Source organism: Hyla sarda, chromosome 7 (assembly GCF_029499605.1).
Source record: "Hyla sarda isolate aHylSar1 chromosome 7, aHylSar1.hap1, whole genome shotgun sequence".
Classification (NCBI taxonomy): domain Eukaryota; kingdom Metazoa; phylum Chordata; class Amphibia; order Anura; family Hylidae; genus Hyla; species Hyla sarda.
In genome coordinates, this window is record NC_079195.1 from 185,061,600 (window position 1) to 185,080,940 (window position 19,341).

Below are 19,341 nucleotides of genomic sequence, written 5' to 3' on the forward strand. Positions count from 1 at the left end.
ATGACAGAGGGTTGGATGGGGGGGTTGGACATGGATGACAGGAGGGTGGACATGTGAGACAGGGGGTCAGAGGGGTGGACAAGGGGGTAAAAGAGGGACAGGAGTGACAGAGAGGGGTGGACCAGGGTGACAAAGGGACAGATGGGTGAACAGGAGGGTGGACATGGGTGAGAAGGGGGGTGGACATGGGTGACAGAGATGATAGGAGGGTGGACATGTGTGAGAGTGGGGGCGGGCATGAGTGACAGGGATGATAGGAGGGTGAACATGGGTGACAGGGGGGTGGAGATGGGTGACAGGGAGGGTGGAGATGGGTGACAGGGGAGGGTGGACATGGGTGACAGGGGAGGGTGGACATGGGTGACAGGGGAGGGTGCACATGGGTGACAGGGGAGGGTGCACATGGGTGACAGGGGGTGTGTGGACATGGGTGACAGGGGGGGACATGGGTGACAGGGGGGTGGACATGGGTGACGGGAGGGTGGACATGGGTGACGGGAGGGTGGACATGGGTGACAGGGGGGGTGGACACGGGTGACAGGGGGGGTGGACATGAGTGACAGGGGGTGGACATGGGGGGGGTGGACATGGGTGACAGGGGGGGTGAACATGGGTGACGGGGGGGACATGGGTGACGGGGGGGACATGGGTGACAGGGGGGTGGACACGGGTGACAGGGGGGTGGACACGGGTGACAGGGGGGTAGGAGGTGACAGGGGGGGTGGACATGGGTGACAGGGGGGGGTGGACATGGGTGACATGGGGGGGTTGGACATGGGTGACATGGGGAGTGGACATGGGTGATGGGGGGGTGGACATGGGTGACATGGGGGGTGGACATGGGTGAGGGGGGGTGGACATGGGTTGGGGGGGTGGACATGGGTGACAGGGGGGATGGACATGTGTGACAGGGGGGGTTGACATGGGTGACAGGGGGGGACATGGGTGACAGGGGGGTGGACATGGGTGACAGGAGGGTGGACATGGGTGACAGGAGGGGGTGGACATGGGTGACAGGGGGGGGTGGACACGGGTGACAGGGGGGGGTGGACACGGGTGACAGGGGGGTGGACACGGGTGACAGGGGGGGGTGGACACGGGTGACAGGGGGGGGTGGACACGGGTGACAGGGGGAGTGGACATGGGTGACAGGGGGTGGACACCAGTGACAGGGGGGGGTGGACACGGGTGACATGGGGGGTGGACATGGGTGACAGGGGGGTAGGAGGTGACAGGGGGGGTGGACATGGGTGACAGGGGGGGTGGACATGGGTGACATGGGGGGGTTGGACATGGGTGACATGGGGAGTGGACATGGGTGACATGGGGAGTGGGCATGGGTGACAAGGTTGGACAGGGAGGTGGACAAGGCGGGCATGGATGACAGGGGGGCGGACATGAGTGACGGGGGGGTGGACATGGGTGACAGGGGGGGTGGACATGGGTGACAGGGTTGGACAGGGAGGTGGACAAGGCGGGCATGGATGACAGGGGGGGTGGACATGAGTGACGGGGGGTAGTGGTGGTGGTGGGGGGTTGGACAGGGATGAGAAGGGGTAACAGAGGGGTGGAAAGGGTACGGTACCTTAAGCAAGCCAGCCCCTGCAGCTTGCAGTTCCACGGCAGGCACAGGAGTCCGGAGCAGATGCAGCTCGTTCCTCCCCAGGCAACCATTTTCGGGTCACTGCGCCACAAGGGAGAGGGGGACGTCAGTCATAAGGGACATTTTAAAAAATCACGGCAAAATCCTGTGCACCGCGATTGGGAATCACTGCTGTACATATATAAGAGCTGAAAAAAACCTTCTGTCGGCATACATCATGCGTAAATTGTAACAATGTACAGCCTTTCCTTTTTTGTGACCACTTTCTGTATGTCTGTGCTTTTTACTTGGATAATAAAAGCAAAAAAACTTTTTGGAAGAAAATAAACATGCATAACCCCTTAAAGTGTAGCTCCCACCATTCTTATTATTTATTTTTTACTGTCCCTGCCTATTGCCCTTCTATCCCTAACCCCCTCCCTGCTTTTAATTTTATTTTTTTTTTAAATATTAAAAATGCCTTTTTGTGTGCTCACTACCAGGCAGATTTCCCCAGCAGGCACGATGTCACTGATGCCTGCTGGGGGGGGGGGGGGGGCACACTTCCACCCTTAGTTCATTGACACAGGGTGCCTCCAGCTGTTTCACCACTATAACTCCCAGCTTGCCCTGACATCTATTGGCTGTCAGGGCATGCTGGGAGTTGTAGTGGTGAAACAGTTGGAGGCACCCTGTGTTGAAAACAATAATACAATAAGTTAGGGCCATGGGGCGCTACCCCGTTCCGTTCCCCCCGCCCCCGTGTTGAAATCCCGAACCCAGCTCTCCCCCAACCCCGATGTAAAAACTTTGAACCCCACACTTCCCTAAAGATAGACACATACTGCAGAGTCCAGCAGCGGGCGTGCAGAGGCAGCAGCAGCGGCTGCATGTGCGGGAGGAGTGACCGTGTGAGCCCAGGGAGCCAATGCGCTCGCTCCTGCCTGTCTGATTGACAGGCAGGGAGCGAGCGCAGGTTGAATGAATAAGGACCGATGCCCGGCCGGCATCAGTCCGAATTCAGGCGTGACGTCACGCCAGCCTGCAGCCAGCCACTAGGAGGGAGACCCCTAGTGGCCGGTTTTCAAACTTAAATTAAAACGTTTTAATAAAATAAAAATAATGAAAATATATTAGAGATATGTTGTAGTACATATGTACTACAACATATAAAAAAAAATGTTGATGACAGTGCCCATTTAAGGACAGGCTGTATAAGCAGATGGCTCATAACACTGATCAATTCTATGCTATGGCACAGCAATGTTCAGTGTTAGGCCTTGTTCACATTGCCATCGGACTCCTCTATTCTGAGTTCTATTGGCAATTCCGTCAGAACGATGGGAGTTTATCACAAAATAAATTGTGCTTGCACTATTTTTTTTCTATGCTAAACTACTGCATTCCCACTGTGTCCCTTCTGTTCCCACCTGTTTCAGGGTCTGTTTTGTTAATGATAAAAAAATAAATAAAAAAAAAGAAGCAAATGGACCCTGAAAGGGACGGAAGACAACGGCAATGTGAACCTAGTCATAGTTATTCAGTGATTGCTTGTAATAGTCTCCCATGGGAAGAACATCAGGGAGGTATCAGGTCCTGGTGGTTAGCACTCTCCCAGTAAGGGCCAGATTAAGGCTGCCTGGAAGACGGAGCACTTCATTATGATGCTCATCATTACCCCCCCTGCTCATCATTACCCCCCCCTGCTCATCATTACCCCCCCCCCCCTGCTCATCATTACCCCCCCTGCTCATCATTACTCCCCCTGCTCATCATCCCCCCCCTGCTCATCACTCCACCCCTGCTCATCATTCCCCCCTGCTCATCATTACCCCCTGCTCATCATTACCCCCCGCTCATCATTACCCCCCCGCTCATCATTACCCCCCCTGCTCATCATTACCCCCCCTGCTCATCATTACCCCCCCCTGCTCATCATTACCCCCCCCTGCTCATCATTACCCCTCCCTGCTCATCATTACCCCCCCTGCTCATCGTTACCCCCTGCTCATCATTACCCCCCCTGCTTATCATTACCCCCCCTGCTCATCATTACCCCCCTGCTCATCATTACCCCCCCTGCTCATCATTACCCCCCCTGCTCATCATTACCCCCCCTGCTCATCATTACCCCCCTGCTCATCATTACCCCCCTGCTCATCCTTACCCCCCCTGCTCATCCTTACCCCCCCTGCTCATCCTTACCCCCCCTGCTCATCATTACCCCCCCTGCTCATCATTACCCCCTGCTCATCATTACCCCCCCTGCTCATCATTACCCCCCCCTGCTCATCATTACCCCCCTCATCATTACCCCCCTGCTCATCATTACCCCCCTGCTCATCCTTACCCCCCTGCTCATCATTACCCCCCCTGCTCATCATTACCCCTCCTGCTCATCATTACCCCCCTGCTCATCCTTACCCCCCTGCTCATCATTCCCCCCTGCTCATCCTTACCCCCCTGCTCATCATTCCCCCCTGCTCATCATTACCCCCCCTGCTCATCATTACCCCCCTGCTCATCATTAACCCCCTGCTCATCATTCCCCCACTGCTCATCATTACCCCCCCTGCTCCTGCTCATCATTACCCCCCCCCCTGCTCATCATTACCCCCCTGCTCATCATTACCCCCCTGCTCATCCTTACCCCCCTGCTCATCATTACCCCCCCTGCTAATCTTTACCCCCCCTGCTCCTGCTCATCATTATCCCCCCCTGGTCATCATTACCCCCCAGCTCATTATTACCCCCCCTGCTCATCCTTATCATTCCCCCCCTGCTCATCATTCCCCCCTGCTCATCATTCCCCCCTGCTCATCATTACCCCCCTCTGCTCGTCATTACCCCCCCTGCTCCTCATTACCCCCCCTCTGCTCCTCATTACACCCCTGCTTCTCATTCCCCCCTCTGCTCCTCATTACCCCCCCTGCTCCTCATTACCCCCCCTGCTCCTCATTACCCCCCCTGCTCCTCATTACCCCCCCCTGCTTGTCATTACCCCCCTGCTCCTCATTACCCCCCTCTGCCTCATCATTCTCCCCCACTCATCCTCCCCTGCTCATTGCTCCCCCCTCCTCCTGCTTTTTCTATTTTTCATATTTACTTACCTGGCCACGCTCGGCAGGCTCAGGTAGCGTCGGGTCTCGTGGGCTGTGTCGAGTTACGTCTCCTGTGGCTCCTCTGCACAACGTCACTCGTCATTTCCTGCAGCGCTGGGGTGTAATGAAGAAAACTGTGCCCTGTAACGGCGTGGCTGCCGGAAATGAGGAGTGATGTCCTTGACACTGTGCAGAGAAGCCGAAGGAGACGTCACTCGTCACAGCCCACATGACCCGACGCATGTGTGTTGCACTTCCCAGCAGTGTGTCTGCTCGTAGCGGCGCAGTGCCGCTCGGAGCAGGCACATCTAAAGGCACCCTGTAGGGGTCCTTCGGTGGCAGAGCCGCAGCGTAATCTGCTCGTCTGTATGTTCTCTTACATAAATTTTTTGCAGACTGTAGCTCCCACACCCATTAGATCGCCACTTTCAAAGTTGACAGTAGTGTCTAAAGGGACATTTAAACTATTCCTGGTGCTCCAGTGGGGTCATCCACTGCTGAGGTAGCCGGAGGGCTTACCTTTGCTTCCATGCTGGCTGCTGTGCTGAGAACGATAAAGCCTGGCAGGACCAGGCTTTATCAATCGAGCGCAGAGCACACAGATCACCTGTATGAGGAATCTAATGATTCCTCCTAAAAGTCCCCCAAGGGGGACTAAAAGTGTAAAAAAAAAAAATAAAATTTGAATAAAAAGTTAAAAAAACAACACCCATAAACCCTTCCATATTAAAAGTTTTAATCACCCCCTTTTCCCAAATTCCATATAAAAATGATGTAACCATAATAAAAATAAACATATGTGATATTGCCACGTGTGTAAATGTCTGAATTATAAAAATATAATGTTAACTAAACCTCACGGCCAATGGTTTATGTGTAAAAAAAATTCAAACGTCCAAAATTGCGTATTTTTGGTCACTTTGTTTACCCTAAAAACATGTATAAAAAGCAATTAAAAAGTCCCATCAAAACAAAAAATGGTATAGATAAAAACTACAGATCACGATATGATGTCTTTTTTATCGAAAAGTGCACTGCATAGAATCGTAAGCACCCAAAAGTTACAACATGGTGTTTTTTTTCCAATTTTGCACCGCAAATATTTTTTTTCTGGTTTCGCAGTAAATTTTGTGGTGAAATGATTGATGTCATTATAAAGTACAATTGGTGGCGTAAGAAAAAAAGCCCTCATTTAGGTCTGTATGTGCAAAATTGAAAGCGTTATGATTTTAGAAGGTGATGAGGAAAAAACTGAAAAACCCTGTGTCCTTAAAGGAGTAGTCCAGTGGTGACTCAGTGGTTAACAACTTATCCCCTATCCTAAGGATAGGGGATAAGTTTGAGATCGCGGGGGGTCCGACCGCTGGGGCCCCCTGCGATTTCCTGTACGGGGCCCCGACAAGCTACGGGAAGGGGGCGTGTCGACCTCCGCACGAAGCGGCTCCCCGACACACCCCCTCAATACAACTCTATGGCAGAGCCGAAGCGCTGCCTTCGGCAATCTCCGGCTCTGCCATAGAGATGTATTGAGGGGGCGTGTCGGCCACCGCTTCGTGCGGGGGTCGACACCCGCTATCTGGCCGGAGAGCCGGGGCCCCGTAGAGAGAGATCGCAGGGGGCCCCAGCGGTCGGACCCCCGCAATCTCAAACTTATCCCCTATCCTTAGGATAGGGGATAAGTTTTTCACCACTGGATTACCCCTTTAAGGGGTTAAGCAAAAAAAAAAACAAAAAAAAAAAACAAGAACTGCACTAGAAGGAGCAGAAATTTCGTTTCAGGTGTCATGGAACCACAACTTGGGTGTACTGTGTTGGAAAGAAGGGAACAGTGACATGTCACACACGGCGACAACCAATCAGGAGGCTGCTTTTGTATCCAGGTGACCAGTGAGGACTGGCAGCTCGCAGCTGATAGGTTGCTACAGGCAACCGTTTGTAAGCTGCTGGAATAATGTCTACTGCGCATGCGCAGCGGTACAGAGCGTCGCCGCCACAGCATCCATAACAGAGTGTGCAGCTTTGGAATAAAGAAGCCGATCTTTGTGACAGAAGTCACGTGATGCCCACAGGGAGCATCAGGAAATGGGCGGAAGTGGTCCGGTAGAGGGGAAGATTACTTCCGGGCAGTGAATCGGTGGTGGTTCAGTGAGTTCTCAGGGTATATGTGTCGTTCTGTCTTGTTCTTCATTGTGCAGGATCCGGGGGAGCAGTAATGGATGGGGCCGAGCGGGATCACGTTATGTGTCATTGTTTCTTACTATACTGATGTTCATCTATAGGCATCACATCTCCTGTATACAGGACCAGGGAACTGCCCCCATATATAGTCTTATTTCGTAGAGCAGTGTTTCCCAACCAGGATGCCTTCAGCTGTCCGGGCATGCTGGGAGTGGTAGTTTCGCACCAGCTGGAGGCATCCTGGTTGGAAAACACTGCCGTAGAGAGTGCAGCAGATTTTACACTAATAACGGTTTTTGTTGCCCATAGCAACCAATCAGAAAGCAGCTTTTATTTTTCAGACTACAAAAGGAAAGCTGCACTGTGGTTGCTATGGACAACAATAACAATTATTCCTTAACACAGTCAGTGACCCAAAGAGTCCGGAGTGTGACCTGCTCTGTGCACATTGCAGGCGGTCTAACAAACAGGTTTTGTTGCCCATAGCAACCAATCAGTGCACAGCTTTCACTTTGCAAGACTATTTTCAGAAATCTGTGCCGAGAATGGTTGCTATGGGCAACACAGAATTTTAAGAAACAATAGGGGAGATTTATCAAAACCTGTGCAGAGGAAGAGTGGTGCAGTTGCCCATAGCAACCAATCAGACTGCTTCTTTCATTTTCCACAGGCCTCTTTAGAGGCCTGTGGAAAATGAAAGAAGCAATCTGATTGGTTGCTATGGGCAACTGCACCACTCTTCCTCTGCACAGGTTTTGATAAATCTCCCCCAATATCTGAGGTTTAGTTGCTTTTGACATCTAGACTAGCTCAGTATTCTGCACTGTTCTTGTTAAATTGGTATACTGACTTAAAATTACAGGATTACAGGACAAGGCTATCCCAGATGCCAGGTCACCATGGCAACTTAGAATTTCCTGTTGACCCCTGGGTTTTTGACAGCCTTTCCACACAGGGGTTGTCTGCCTTTAAAAAAAAAAAAAACTTACCTCATTTACTAACATTTTACTTACTTCCGGAGTACTCCGCTGAAACATTTTTCTTTAAAATCAACTGGTGACTGAAAGTTAAACAGATTTGTAAATGACTTCTATTTAAAAATCCTAATTCTTCCAGTACTTATCAGCTGCTGTATGCTCCACAGGAAGTTCTTTTCTTTTTGAATTTCCTTTCTGTCTGAACACAGTGCTCTCTGCTGAAACCTCTTAGGTCCATTTTAGGAACTGTGCAGAGTAGGAGCAAATCCCCATAGCAAACCTCTCCTGTTCTGAACAGTTCCTGACATGGACAGAAGTGTCAGCAGAGAGCTATGTGGACAAGACAAAAAAGAAATTCAAAAAGAAAAGAATTTCCTCTGTATTATACAGCAGCTAATAAGTGCTGAAAGGATTAAGATTTTTAAATAGAAGTAATTTACATATCTGTTTAACCTTCTGGCACCAGTTCATAAAAAATAAATAAAATACATTTCCACCGGAGTACCCCTTTAATGAATACAAAATGGAGTTGATTAGATACGAAATGGGAGAAAGGGAATAGGGGGAATGGACAGGAAACAAGGGGAATCTGCATGTAATGGGGAAACTATTATGAAATGGGGGGGGGGGGGGGGATGGACATGAAATGGAGGAATTTCACCATCTCTTTATTATATCAGAATATTTACCTATATAAGAACAATATGACATTTTCCCCAAATTGTGCAACCCTAGTGCACGCCCTTGGTGAGGTTGTTTGGTCGCTAAGGTAGTTGAAGCGCCCCTCTTTTTGCCTTTTTCTTCTTTGACTTTACTTTTGATTGGTAGATGCCATTTGTTATCAGTCTCATGGTAGCCCTATAGCCTGAAATGTCTGGTTACAAATGGTTAAAGAATACCTCTCATGATCTTGTTAAATTTTATAATCCTCCCAGTTCGCTGCCCCCATCATAATAAACCACCCCCTGCCTTTATCTTTATTATTTTTTAGTTTTCTACCTTGATATTGCTCTATATTTTCTACTCAGTCTCAGTCAAAGAAAACAAAAAAAAACATAAACTTAATTTTTTTAAACAAAGTACATTAGAAAGATTTTTTACTTACCATAAGGAGTGCAATAGCAATTTTAGTTTTAACGATAGTGGTCAATAAAAAAATTACTGTATATACTCGAGTATAAGCCAACCCGAATATAAGCCGAGGCCCCTAATTTCACCCCAAAAACCCAGGAAAAGTTATTGACTCAACTATAAGCCTAGGGTGGGAAATACATCACCCCCCCCATGTCATCATCCAGACCCCCATGTCATCATCCCCCCCCTCCCCTTCATCATCACCGCCTGTAAATCCCTTCATCAGTGGTATTCAACCTGCTGACCTCCAGATGTTGCAAAACTACAACTCCCAGCATGCCTGGACAGCCATCGGCTGTCCGGGCATGCTGGGAGTTGTAGTTTTGAAACCTGTGGAGGTCCTCAGCTTGAAGACCACTGCGGCCTTCGCCATCATCCAGACACCCCCTTTAGTTTTCTACTCACCTCCCCTCGGTGGGAAGGAAGGGTGAGCTGGTCCGCGCCATCTATGCTGCAGGGACCGTGCGGTGACGTTGCCTCGACGACGACGCACTGGGACGTTCATGTGCGTTCCTGTGCGTCGTCTCCAAGGCAACGTCGCTAGTCCGGTGCCGGGCCCGGAGCGCGGAGAAGAGGGCTCCCTCGATGAAAATGGACAGCCTAGAAGACTAACCCTCCCCACCGGACGGTCCCTGCAGCATAGATTGCCCGGACCAGCTCACCCTAACTTCCCACCGAAGGGAGGTGAGTAGAAAACTAAAGGAGGTGTCTGGATGATGACGAAGGCTTTCTGGACATGCTGGGACTTGTAGTTTTGCAACATCTGGAGGTCCGCAGGTTGAAGACCACTGAGAAGGGATTGACAGGCGGAGAGTTCACTCGAGTGTAAGCCGAGGGGGGCGTTTTCAGCAAGACAAATCGTACTGAAAAACTCGGCTTATACTCGAGTATATACGGTATATTTAAGCCCATATAAAACTGAATTGTACAGGCTTGAATAAAAGTTCTTCTTTTACGTGTTTCAGATGTCCAGGATGTTAGTTCCTGAATTTTCCTTATAGTCTCTTTTGCAAGACAATGGTCCACTCCCTGCATGGTCCAGCAAGCATGGACAAGGACAGACACAACATAAGGGAGAGCCTCCTTCACATCAGCCTGGATATTATCAGCTTGTTGACAGGACAGGTAAAAAATTTTTTGATCATTTTGTTGGTTGCTACATCAATTACATGACATCACTTTCTATTAGTTGAGCTGGGTTTTAGTATTGTAGGGATGTATTTAGTGATATCTGTAACCATTTTTCATATACAGGATTACACATTAGTAAAGAAGACATCTAGTGAGAGTGTGATTCCTGGGAACCACTCCGGTCCCCCACCTAAGTCCCAGATATATGAGAGAGACAATGAGCAGAAGATCCTAGATCTCACTAACAAGATCATTGAGCTTCTGACTGGTGAGGTGAGCCATCCTGGGAATGCTGGGATATAATACAGTAACAACAAGGAATAATTCCCCACATGTATTTATAATGTCGTCATTTGTACCAATAAATTCGAGCTGAGTAGTTTTGATAACCCTGTCTAATATATTAATCTCTACCTGCCCCCCTGCGTATTACCATGACACAATAGCTATGCGATTACGCAAACCGCTGTAATAGTACATTGCCGATGTGGAGCAAACACAGAAATTCTGATCAATCCGGTCATTTACTCCCTTAGATACTGCTGTCAATAGTGGCTGTGGCATCTAAGTGGTTTTACAGATGTGAGGATTCCTTCTGTAAGCTCATTGATCCCCCATTGAGATTGTGAGGTATTGATGGGTTGCCATGGCAGCTGGGGGTCTTTGTTAGACCCAAAAGGCAACCATTGAGGCCTTCTGCAATATCATTTATAAAGATATTAAACAAAATGGGTCCCAGACTCCCAGTACAGATCCCTGAGGTACCCCACTGGTAACAAGACCTTGCTCTGAGTATATGCTATTGGCTAAATCCCTTTTTTGTCTGTCCCTCAGCCACTGCATAATACACTAAACAATATGGAAGTCCAAGCTCAATGACTGTAGTTTATTGATAAGTCTTCTATGTGGGACAATGTCAAAAGCCTTACTAAAATCTTATTATACAATGCATACTGCACCTCTATTATTTTAGATACCAATCAAAAAAAAAAAAAAAAAAAAAGATTAGTTTGACTTAACGTAAATCCATGTTGTTGCTCATCTTGCAATACATGTTATTTTAAATGTTCCACAATCCTAATCTTTAGTATTGTTTGCATTAATTTACCACTTTTGACGTCAGGCTTGCTGGTCTATAGTTGTTCATTTCCTCCCTACTACCGTTTGATGTGAATAGGCACAACATTTCCCATCATCTGGGACGACTCCTGTTAGCAGGGTTTGGGTAACTAAACCTGTTAGCAGTTTTAATAGTATACCATTAATGGGGTACTCCACCCCTAGACATCTTATTCCCTATCCAAAGGATAGGGGATAAGATGTCTGATCGCGGGGGTCCTGCTGCTGGGGACCCCCGCAATATAGCATACGGCACCCACCTGTTTCTGCACCGGAAGCGCTGGAGGGTCTGGGTCCCGACCACCGGAATGGAAGTCCGTGACGTCACGACTCCGCCCCCGTGTGACGTCACGCCCCGTTCTCTCAATGCAAGTTTATGGGAGGGGGCACGTACGCCATTGACCGTGCGGTTTAATTAACAATATATTTTTATAATTCGGACATTTCCTCACGCGGCGATACCATATATGTTTTTATTTTTATTTACACTGTTTTTTTTTTTTTATGGGAAAAGGGGGGTGATTCAAACTTTTAATAGGGAAGGGGTTAAATGATCTTTATTCAATTTTTTTTTTCACTTTTATTTTGCAGTGTTATAACTCCCATAGGGACCTATAACACTGCACACACTGATCTTTTACATTGATCACTGGTTTCTCATAGGAAACCAGTGATCGATGATTCTGCTGCTTGACTGCTCATGCCTGGATCTCAGGCACTGAGCAGTCATTCGGCGATCGGACAGCGAGGAGGCAGGTAGGGGCCCTCCAGCTGTCCTGTAAGCTGTTCGGGATGCCGCGATTTCGCCGCGGCTATCCCGAACAGCTCCCTGAGCTAACCGGCATACTTTCACTTTAGACGCGGCGTTCAACTTTGAACGCCGCGTCTAAAGGGTTAATAGCGTGCGGCACCGCGATCAATGCCGCGCGCTATTAGCCATGGGTCCCGGCCGTGGTTCTGCGTTATAGATCGGGAGCAGACACATGACGTACTGGTACGTTATGTGTCCTTAAGGAGTTAAAAAGTCTGTTTTTCTACAATCTTACACTATTGTTTTTTGTTGTTTGACTCACTGTTCTTATATTAAACCACACTGCCGGTTGATCATAGATCCAAGCTTTTTTAACTTCAGTGATATCAGATACCAAATACCCATTTGTGTCTACTTCCGGTTTGTATTCTTAATTACTTGTTGTAGAGATAAACCCAGTAATGGATTTGGAATATCTGTACTCTGTTCATAACTAGCTATTTTGGTTTTTCCATTCACATTTCCTCAACTAGTAGATTTTCTTTTTTTTTTACTTGACCAGGGGGTTTATAAATTACACCTACATGAATTATTGTGTGATTACCAAGGTGCAACATAACCCAAACTGACTCTATTCTGGCCTCACTAATTTTTATTAGGTTACATTTTATGCTATCTTACAAATTTTGGATGCAGCTTTTTAATTCTAATAGTTTTTGCCCTGGTGTAACCTGAATAATAAATATGAGACAATGTGCCTGGATTATGAGGGTATTATTGTGTGTGTGTCAGGTTCCCATAAGGTGTCAGGATGTCTCTATCCATTTATCTATGGAGGAGTGGATGTATTTAGAAGGACACAAAAATGTCTACAATGATGTGTTGATAAAGAACCACCATCCTATCCATTCACCAGGTAAGTTATGATACTCTACTCCTTAAAAATGATTTGATACGCACAATGGGGAGAATAAATAAAAACCGTCTGAGACAAAAATCTGTCTGATTTGCCCATAGCAAACAATCGCATTTAACTAGAGTTTAAAAAATTAATGCTGAGCAGTGATTGGTTGCTATGGTCAGTAAGACAGTTTTTTTTTTTTTTTTTTTAAATTTATTTTTTTAAATCTCATTTATTTCCCCCAAATATGGCAGATTTATTAAAACTGTGTAAAAATGCACTAGATGTATCAAAGTGACTCATGCTTTTCGGTGCATTCGGTAACTTTACACCACCTTAAAATTAGTTAAGAATAAAACAATTATCATGCCACACCATTCTGTATCTCCTTAAGGGTGCGTTCACACTATGCAATTCCCGTGGAATTCCGCGAGGTGAACTTTTACATCAGTGTGAATGGGTTTCCACGAGACCCGTTCACACTGAGCAATTTCAGCGGCGGAAAATTCTACTGCCAGGCTGAATCTCTGCTCGCTGAATTCCGCAAGTGGAGATTCAGCATTCACTCTGCAGTGTGAACGCATCCTAAGGATGCAGCTGTTTTTTTAATGTTTTTCTTGTTTTATGTGGGACCATTTGTACTTTGTAATGACATCACAAATTTTACAAAAAAAATTCAATTTTGCTACTTTTGGGAGTTTTGTTTCTAGGCAGTGCACTTTACGGTTACATTTTTTTTTTCTGGAGGTCAATACAATTACAATGATACCCAATTAATATAGGTTTAGTTTTATTTTACTACATTTAAAAAAAAAAGTATTACCTTTTTGTAAGAAAAAGATGCTTAAAATTTTCCTATTCTGACCTCTATAACTTTTTAATTATTTTTTTATTTTGGTATGTTTGAGGGCCTTTTTTTGTGCCATGATCTATAGTTTTTATCAATATCATTTTATTATATGGGGAGAGAAGGGGCAGCGGCACCCATTGCAGACGCCGCTGCCCCATTGCCCCCCCATCCCCGGTTGTATAATTACCTGTTGCCGGGGTCGGGTCCGCGCTGCTTCAGGCCTCCGGTGTGCGTCCCATGCGTCGTTGCTATGCACTGCATGGCACAATGACAAGTGACGTCAATGCGTCTCGCAGCGCATAGAAACGATGCAGGGGACGCACACTGGAGGCCTGAAACAGCGCGGACCCGACCCCAGCAACAGGTAATTATACAACCGGGGATGGGGGAGGCAACGGGGCAGCGGCGCCGGCAATGGGTGCCGCTGCCCCTTCTCTCCCCCTGTCTGTCGGTGCCACTGCCCCATTTCTGGCGCCGCTTCTCTCCCCCTGGCTATCGGCGCCGGCAATGGGGCGCCGGCACCGTTAGTCGGGGAGAGAACGGGCAGCGGTACCGATAGCCAGGGGGAGAGAAGGGCCGGCAGTAGGGCTCTAGACCCCAGGACAGGCAGGGAGAGAGAAGCCGGCAACGGTGGCTGTCTCTGCACCTGCAAAGCCGCTGCAGTTCATTGATTTAAAGCGCCCACTTTAAATCATTGAACTGCGGTGGCTTATCGGCCTATAACATGCAGGTAGATTTTAGTCAAAAAAATTTTGCCTAAAAAGTGCGTGTTATACGCCGATAAATACTGTAACCAAAAATCAGCAATTTTGCCATTTGGTATTTTTTCTTATATTTAACCAATTTACCATGCATTTTTCTTAAGGGTTTTTTGTTAATAATCTGGACATTTCCATACACGGTGTTGCAAAATATGTAATGCTTATTTTTTGTTTGCACCTTTTATTTGAAAAAATGGTAAAATATGGGTGATTTTTACTTTTTATTGGGGCAGGGCTTATTCATATTTATAAACATTTTTAAAAAAATGTTATTTATCTTTTTTTTTTTTTTTTCTTAGTTCCCATAGGGGACGACTACAAGTAGTTTTTAAATTGCTAAAACCATTCAATACTATGCCATAGTATGACATTGATCAGTGTTATAAGGGAACTCACTGTTGAATTGCAAGCTGGGAAAAATCCGAGACAAGTCATTTTGTATGCTGGTAAAAATAAATAGTGGGGTGAAAATCACAGAAGAATTGTGAGAAAACCGTCACACACCGGTACATAGACTATATTATGAACTACACTAACTTTACAGCCTCTGTAGCATAGTCAAATAAAAAAAATTCCTGGAATACCCCTTTAAGCATTCATGTACACCCTGTGTTATTAAGGTGGTATATAAGTCTGACCGTGTCAAATCATGGGAATGTATGGAGAAGCATGTGACTATTACACTGACACTGTCCACCAGCGCTGTGGATGTCTATTGGAGGAGGCCGAGTTCCTCCATACGCTGCCGTTAAATGGTAAGTTAAATACTGTCAGCATTTATATGTTTATTTAAAAAAAAAAAATAGTGGTCAACTCCTTAAAGGGGTATTCCAGGCAAAAACTTTTTTTTATATATCAACTGGCTACGGAAAGTTAAACAGATTTGTGAATTACTTCTATTAAAAAATCTTAATCCTTCCAATAGTTATTAGCTTCTGAAGTTTTCTGTCTAACTGCTCAATGATGATGTCACGTCCCAGGAGCTGTGCATGATGGGAGAATATCCCTTGCATGATGGGAAAATATCCCCACAGGAGCTGGACAGCTCCCGGGACATGAGTCATCAGAAAGCAGTTAGACAGAAAAAAGCAACTCAACTTCAGAAGCTAATAACTATTGGAAGGATTAAGATTTTTTAATAGAAGTAATTTACAAATCTGTTTAACTTTCCGGAGCCAGTTGATATATAAAAAAAAGTTTTTGCCTGGAATACCCCTTTAAACTCCTAAAAACTCTTAAAAACATTCTAGTAAAGGTTTCCTATTAGAAATGTGTGATTTTATCCCCTCCTATTTTCTTCTATTTAGATTTAGAATATTTCAAGTTAAGGTCTCCTTACAGTCTCCTACATGAAAATATGATCTTTTCCCTGACTGACCCACCATGGATAAACAAGAAAATGACTGAGAGAATATTAAGCATCACTTTGGAAATCATCTACCTGTTGGGTGGAGAGGTAAGGGATAACATGATTTGTATCTCTATAATAGTGGAAAAGGGAGGGATGCTGGGATTGTATTTACAAGTATCATACTTTCTTTACGCAGAATTACACATTAGTTAGGAAGACATCTAGTGAATGTGTAACCGTTAGAAACCATCCCAGTGTGTCAGGAGGATGGAGCAAGACCCAGAGCCCTATCACAGAGCCTTCATCTCACTCACTTGTATATGAGGGAAACAATGAGCAGAAGATCCTAGAGCTTACCAACCAGATCACTGAGCTGCTGACTGGAGAGGTGAGACCTGCTGGGAATGCTGAGACATCATACAGCATCATCTCAGTATGATGACTTTATCATTGTGTGTGTGTCAGGTTCCTGTAAGGTATCAGGATGTCACTGTTTATCTCTCCATGGAGGAGTGGGAATATTTAGAAGGACACAAGAATCTCTACAAGGATGTCATCATGGAGAACAACCAGGACCACACATCACTGGGTACGAGGAGACTTTCACTGACTGTATGTACACTGCTCAAAAAAATAAAGGGAACATTAAGATAACACATCCTAGATCTAAATGAATGAACTAATCGTATGAAATACTTTCGTCTTTACATAGTTGAATGTGCTGATGACAAAATCACACAAAAATTATCCATGGAAATCAAATTTATCAACCCATGGAGGTCTGGATATAGAAACATATAATGTGTCGGCAGATAAGAACCATTTGGCCCATCTAGTATGCCCAATAATCTGAATACTATGAATAATCCCTGGCTCTATCTTATATGAAGGATAGCCTTATGCTTATACCATGCATGTTTAAACTCCTTCACTGTATTTGCAGCGACCATCTCTGCAGGAAGGCTATTCCATGCATCCACTACTCTCTCAGTAACGTAATACTTCCTGTCATTACTTTTAAACCTTTGCCCCTCTAATTTAAAGCTATGTCCTCTTGTGGTAGTTTTTCTTCTTTTAAATCTCCTCTTCTCCTTTACCGTGTTGATTCCCTTTATGTATATATAAGTCTCTATCCTATCCCCTCTGTCTCTTCTTTCTTCCAAGCTATACATGTTAAGGTCCTTTAACCTTTCCTGGTAAGTTTTATCCTGCAATCCATGTACTAGTTTAGTATCTTCTCTGAACTCTCTCTAGAGTATCTATATCCTTCTGGAGATACGGCCTCCAGTACTGCGCACAATACTCCAAGTGAGGTCTCACCAGTGTTCTGTACAGCGGCATGAGCACTTCTCTCTTTCTACTGATTTTACCTCTCCCTATACATCCAAGCATTCTGCTAGCATTTCCTGCTGCTCTATTACATTGTCTTCCTACCTTTAAGTCTTCTGAAATAATAATGGAGTCACACTCAAAATGAAAGTGGAAAACCACACTACAGGCTGATCCAACTTTGATATAATGTCCTTAAAACAAGTCAAAATGAGGCTCAGTAGTGTGTGTGGCCTCCACATGCCCATTTGACCTCCCTACAATGCCTGGGCATGCTCCTAATGAGGTGGCAGATGGTCTCCTGAGGGATGTCCTTCCAGACCTGGACTAAAGCATCTGCCAACTCCTGGACAGTCTGTAGTGCAATGTGGCGTTGGTGGATGGAGTGAGACATGATGTCCCAGATGTGCTCAATCGGATTCAGGTCTGGGGAACGGGCCAGTCCATAGCATCAATGCCTTCCTCTTGCAGGAACTGCTGATACACTCCAGCCACATGAGGTCTAGCATTGTTTTGCATTAGGAGGAACCACACCAGCATATGGTCTCACAAGCGGTCTGAGGATCTCATGTCGGTACCTAATGGCAGTCAGGCTATCTCTGGCAAGCACATGGAGGGCTGTGCAGCCCCCCAAAGAAATGCCACCCCACACCATTACTGACCTACTGCCAAACCGGTTATGCTTTAGGATGTTGCAGGCAGCAGAATGTTCTCCACGGTGTCTCCAGACTCTGTCAGGTCTGTCACATGTGCTCAGTGTGAACCTGTTTTCATCTGTGAAGAGCACATGGCACCAGTGGCGAATTTGCCAATTTTGGTGTTCTCTGGCAAATGCCAAACGTTCTGCAGGGTGTTGGGCTGTAAGCACAACCCCCACCTGTGGACGTCAGACCCTCATACCACCCTCATGGAGTCTGTTTCTGACCATTTGAGTGGACACATGCACATTTGTGGCCTGCTGGAGGTCATTTTGCAGAACTCTAGCAGTTCTCCTCCTTGCACAAAGGCGGAGGTAACGGTCCTGCTGCTGGGTTGTTGCCCTCCTATGACCTCCTCCACATCTCCTGATGTACTGGCCTGTCTTCTGGTGGTGCCTCCATACTCTGGACAGCACGATGACATCAAACCTTCTTGCCACAGTTCACATTGATGTGCCATCCTGAATGAGCTGCACTACCTGAGCCACTCCATCCGGGTTGTAGACTCCGTCTCATGCTACCACTAGAGTGAAAGCACCGCCAGCATTCAAAAGTGACCAAAACTTCAGCCAGCCAGGAAGCATAGGAACTGAGAAGTGGTCTGTGGTCACCATCTGCAGAACCACTCCTTTTATTGGGTGTGTCTTGCTAATTGCCTATAATTTCCTCCTGTTGTCTGTTCCATTTCCACAACAGCATGGGAAATTGATTGTCAATCAGTGTTGTTTCCTGAGTGGACAGTGTGATTTCACAGAAGTGTCATTGACTTGGAGTTACATTGTGTTGTTTAAGTGTTCCCTATAGTTTTTTTTTTTGAGCAGTGTAAAAGAGAAATTAGAAGGTTTTAATGATCATTAAAACATGCCCATCAACTTATCATCACACATCACATAATGTATTCAGTCACTGTGTATTTCCTACAGATGCCCCGGATAAGAAAATTCCCCTAGAGAGAAGCCCCAGTCCTCTGTATTCGGAGCATTGCACAGAGGAAAATCACGGTGTCCCAGAGGATCAGGTGAATAGAGCTTACAATTCTGTATGACCTATGGAGGACCTATAAGCTTTCAATCTTATTTTAATTTATTCAACACTATCTTATAAAGGAGTTAAAACCTTTAGTTAGTTGCCTTTTCCTTCTTTTAGGACACGTTAGATTTTGGGGTTCTAGGGTAGAAGAGGGGAAGTGTGCGAACTACAGGGTGGGCCATTTATATGGATACACTTTAATAAAATGGGAATGGTTGGTGATATTAACTTCCTGTTTGTGGCACATTAGTATATGTGAGGGGGGAAACTTTTCAAGATGGGTGGTGACCATGGCGGCTAATTTGAAGTCAGCCATTTTGAATCCAACTTTAGTTTTTTCAATAGGAAGAGGGTCAAGTGACACATCAAACTTATTGGGAATTTCACAAGAAAAACAATGATGTGCTTGGTTTTAACGTAACATTATTCTTTCATGAGTTATTTCCAAG

At 46.1% G+C, this 19,341-nt stretch overlaps 2 protein-coding genes across 8 annotated transcripts in view; one reads left to right on the plus strand and one right to left on the minus strand.

Annotated features, from left to right (window-relative positions):
* LOC130282872 (oocyte zinc finger protein XlCOF6-like) overlaps nucleotides 1–19,341 on the minus strand; it is a 114,609-nt gene that overhangs the window by 59,560 nt on the left and 35,708 nt on the right. The gene's annotated exons all lie outside the window — the stretch shown is intronic.
* Nucleotides 1–19,341, plus strand: part of LOC130282875 (zinc finger protein 436-like) — a 35,429-nt gene that overhangs the window by 3,983 nt on the left and 12,105 nt on the right. For 2 of the 7 annotated variants that reach the window (XM_056531762.1, XM_056531763.1), the window contains exons 2-8: nucleotides 9,938–10,097; nucleotides 10,227–10,376; nucleotides 12,766–12,889; nucleotides 15,793–15,941; nucleotides 16,033–16,224; nucleotides 16,302–16,425; nucleotides 18,787–18,881. In XM_056531762.1, the coding sequence (XP_056387737.1) occupies nucleotides 9,990–10,097; nucleotides 10,227–10,376; nucleotides 12,766–12,889; nucleotides 15,793–15,941; nucleotides 16,033–16,224; nucleotides 16,302–16,425; nucleotides 18,787–18,881 (942 nt within the window). In that variant the 5' untranslated portion in view covers nucleotides 9,938–9,989. Of the gene's footprint in view, nucleotides 1–6,617; nucleotides 6,842–9,937; nucleotides 10,098–10,226; nucleotides 10,377–12,760; nucleotides 12,890–15,105; nucleotides 15,241–15,792; nucleotides 15,942–16,032; nucleotides 16,225–16,301; nucleotides 16,426–18,786; nucleotides 18,882–19,341 lie in introns of those variants that run through there. The other 5 variants (XR_008846543.1, XM_056531764.1, XM_056531760.1 and 2 more) reach the window with 5 other exon arrangements.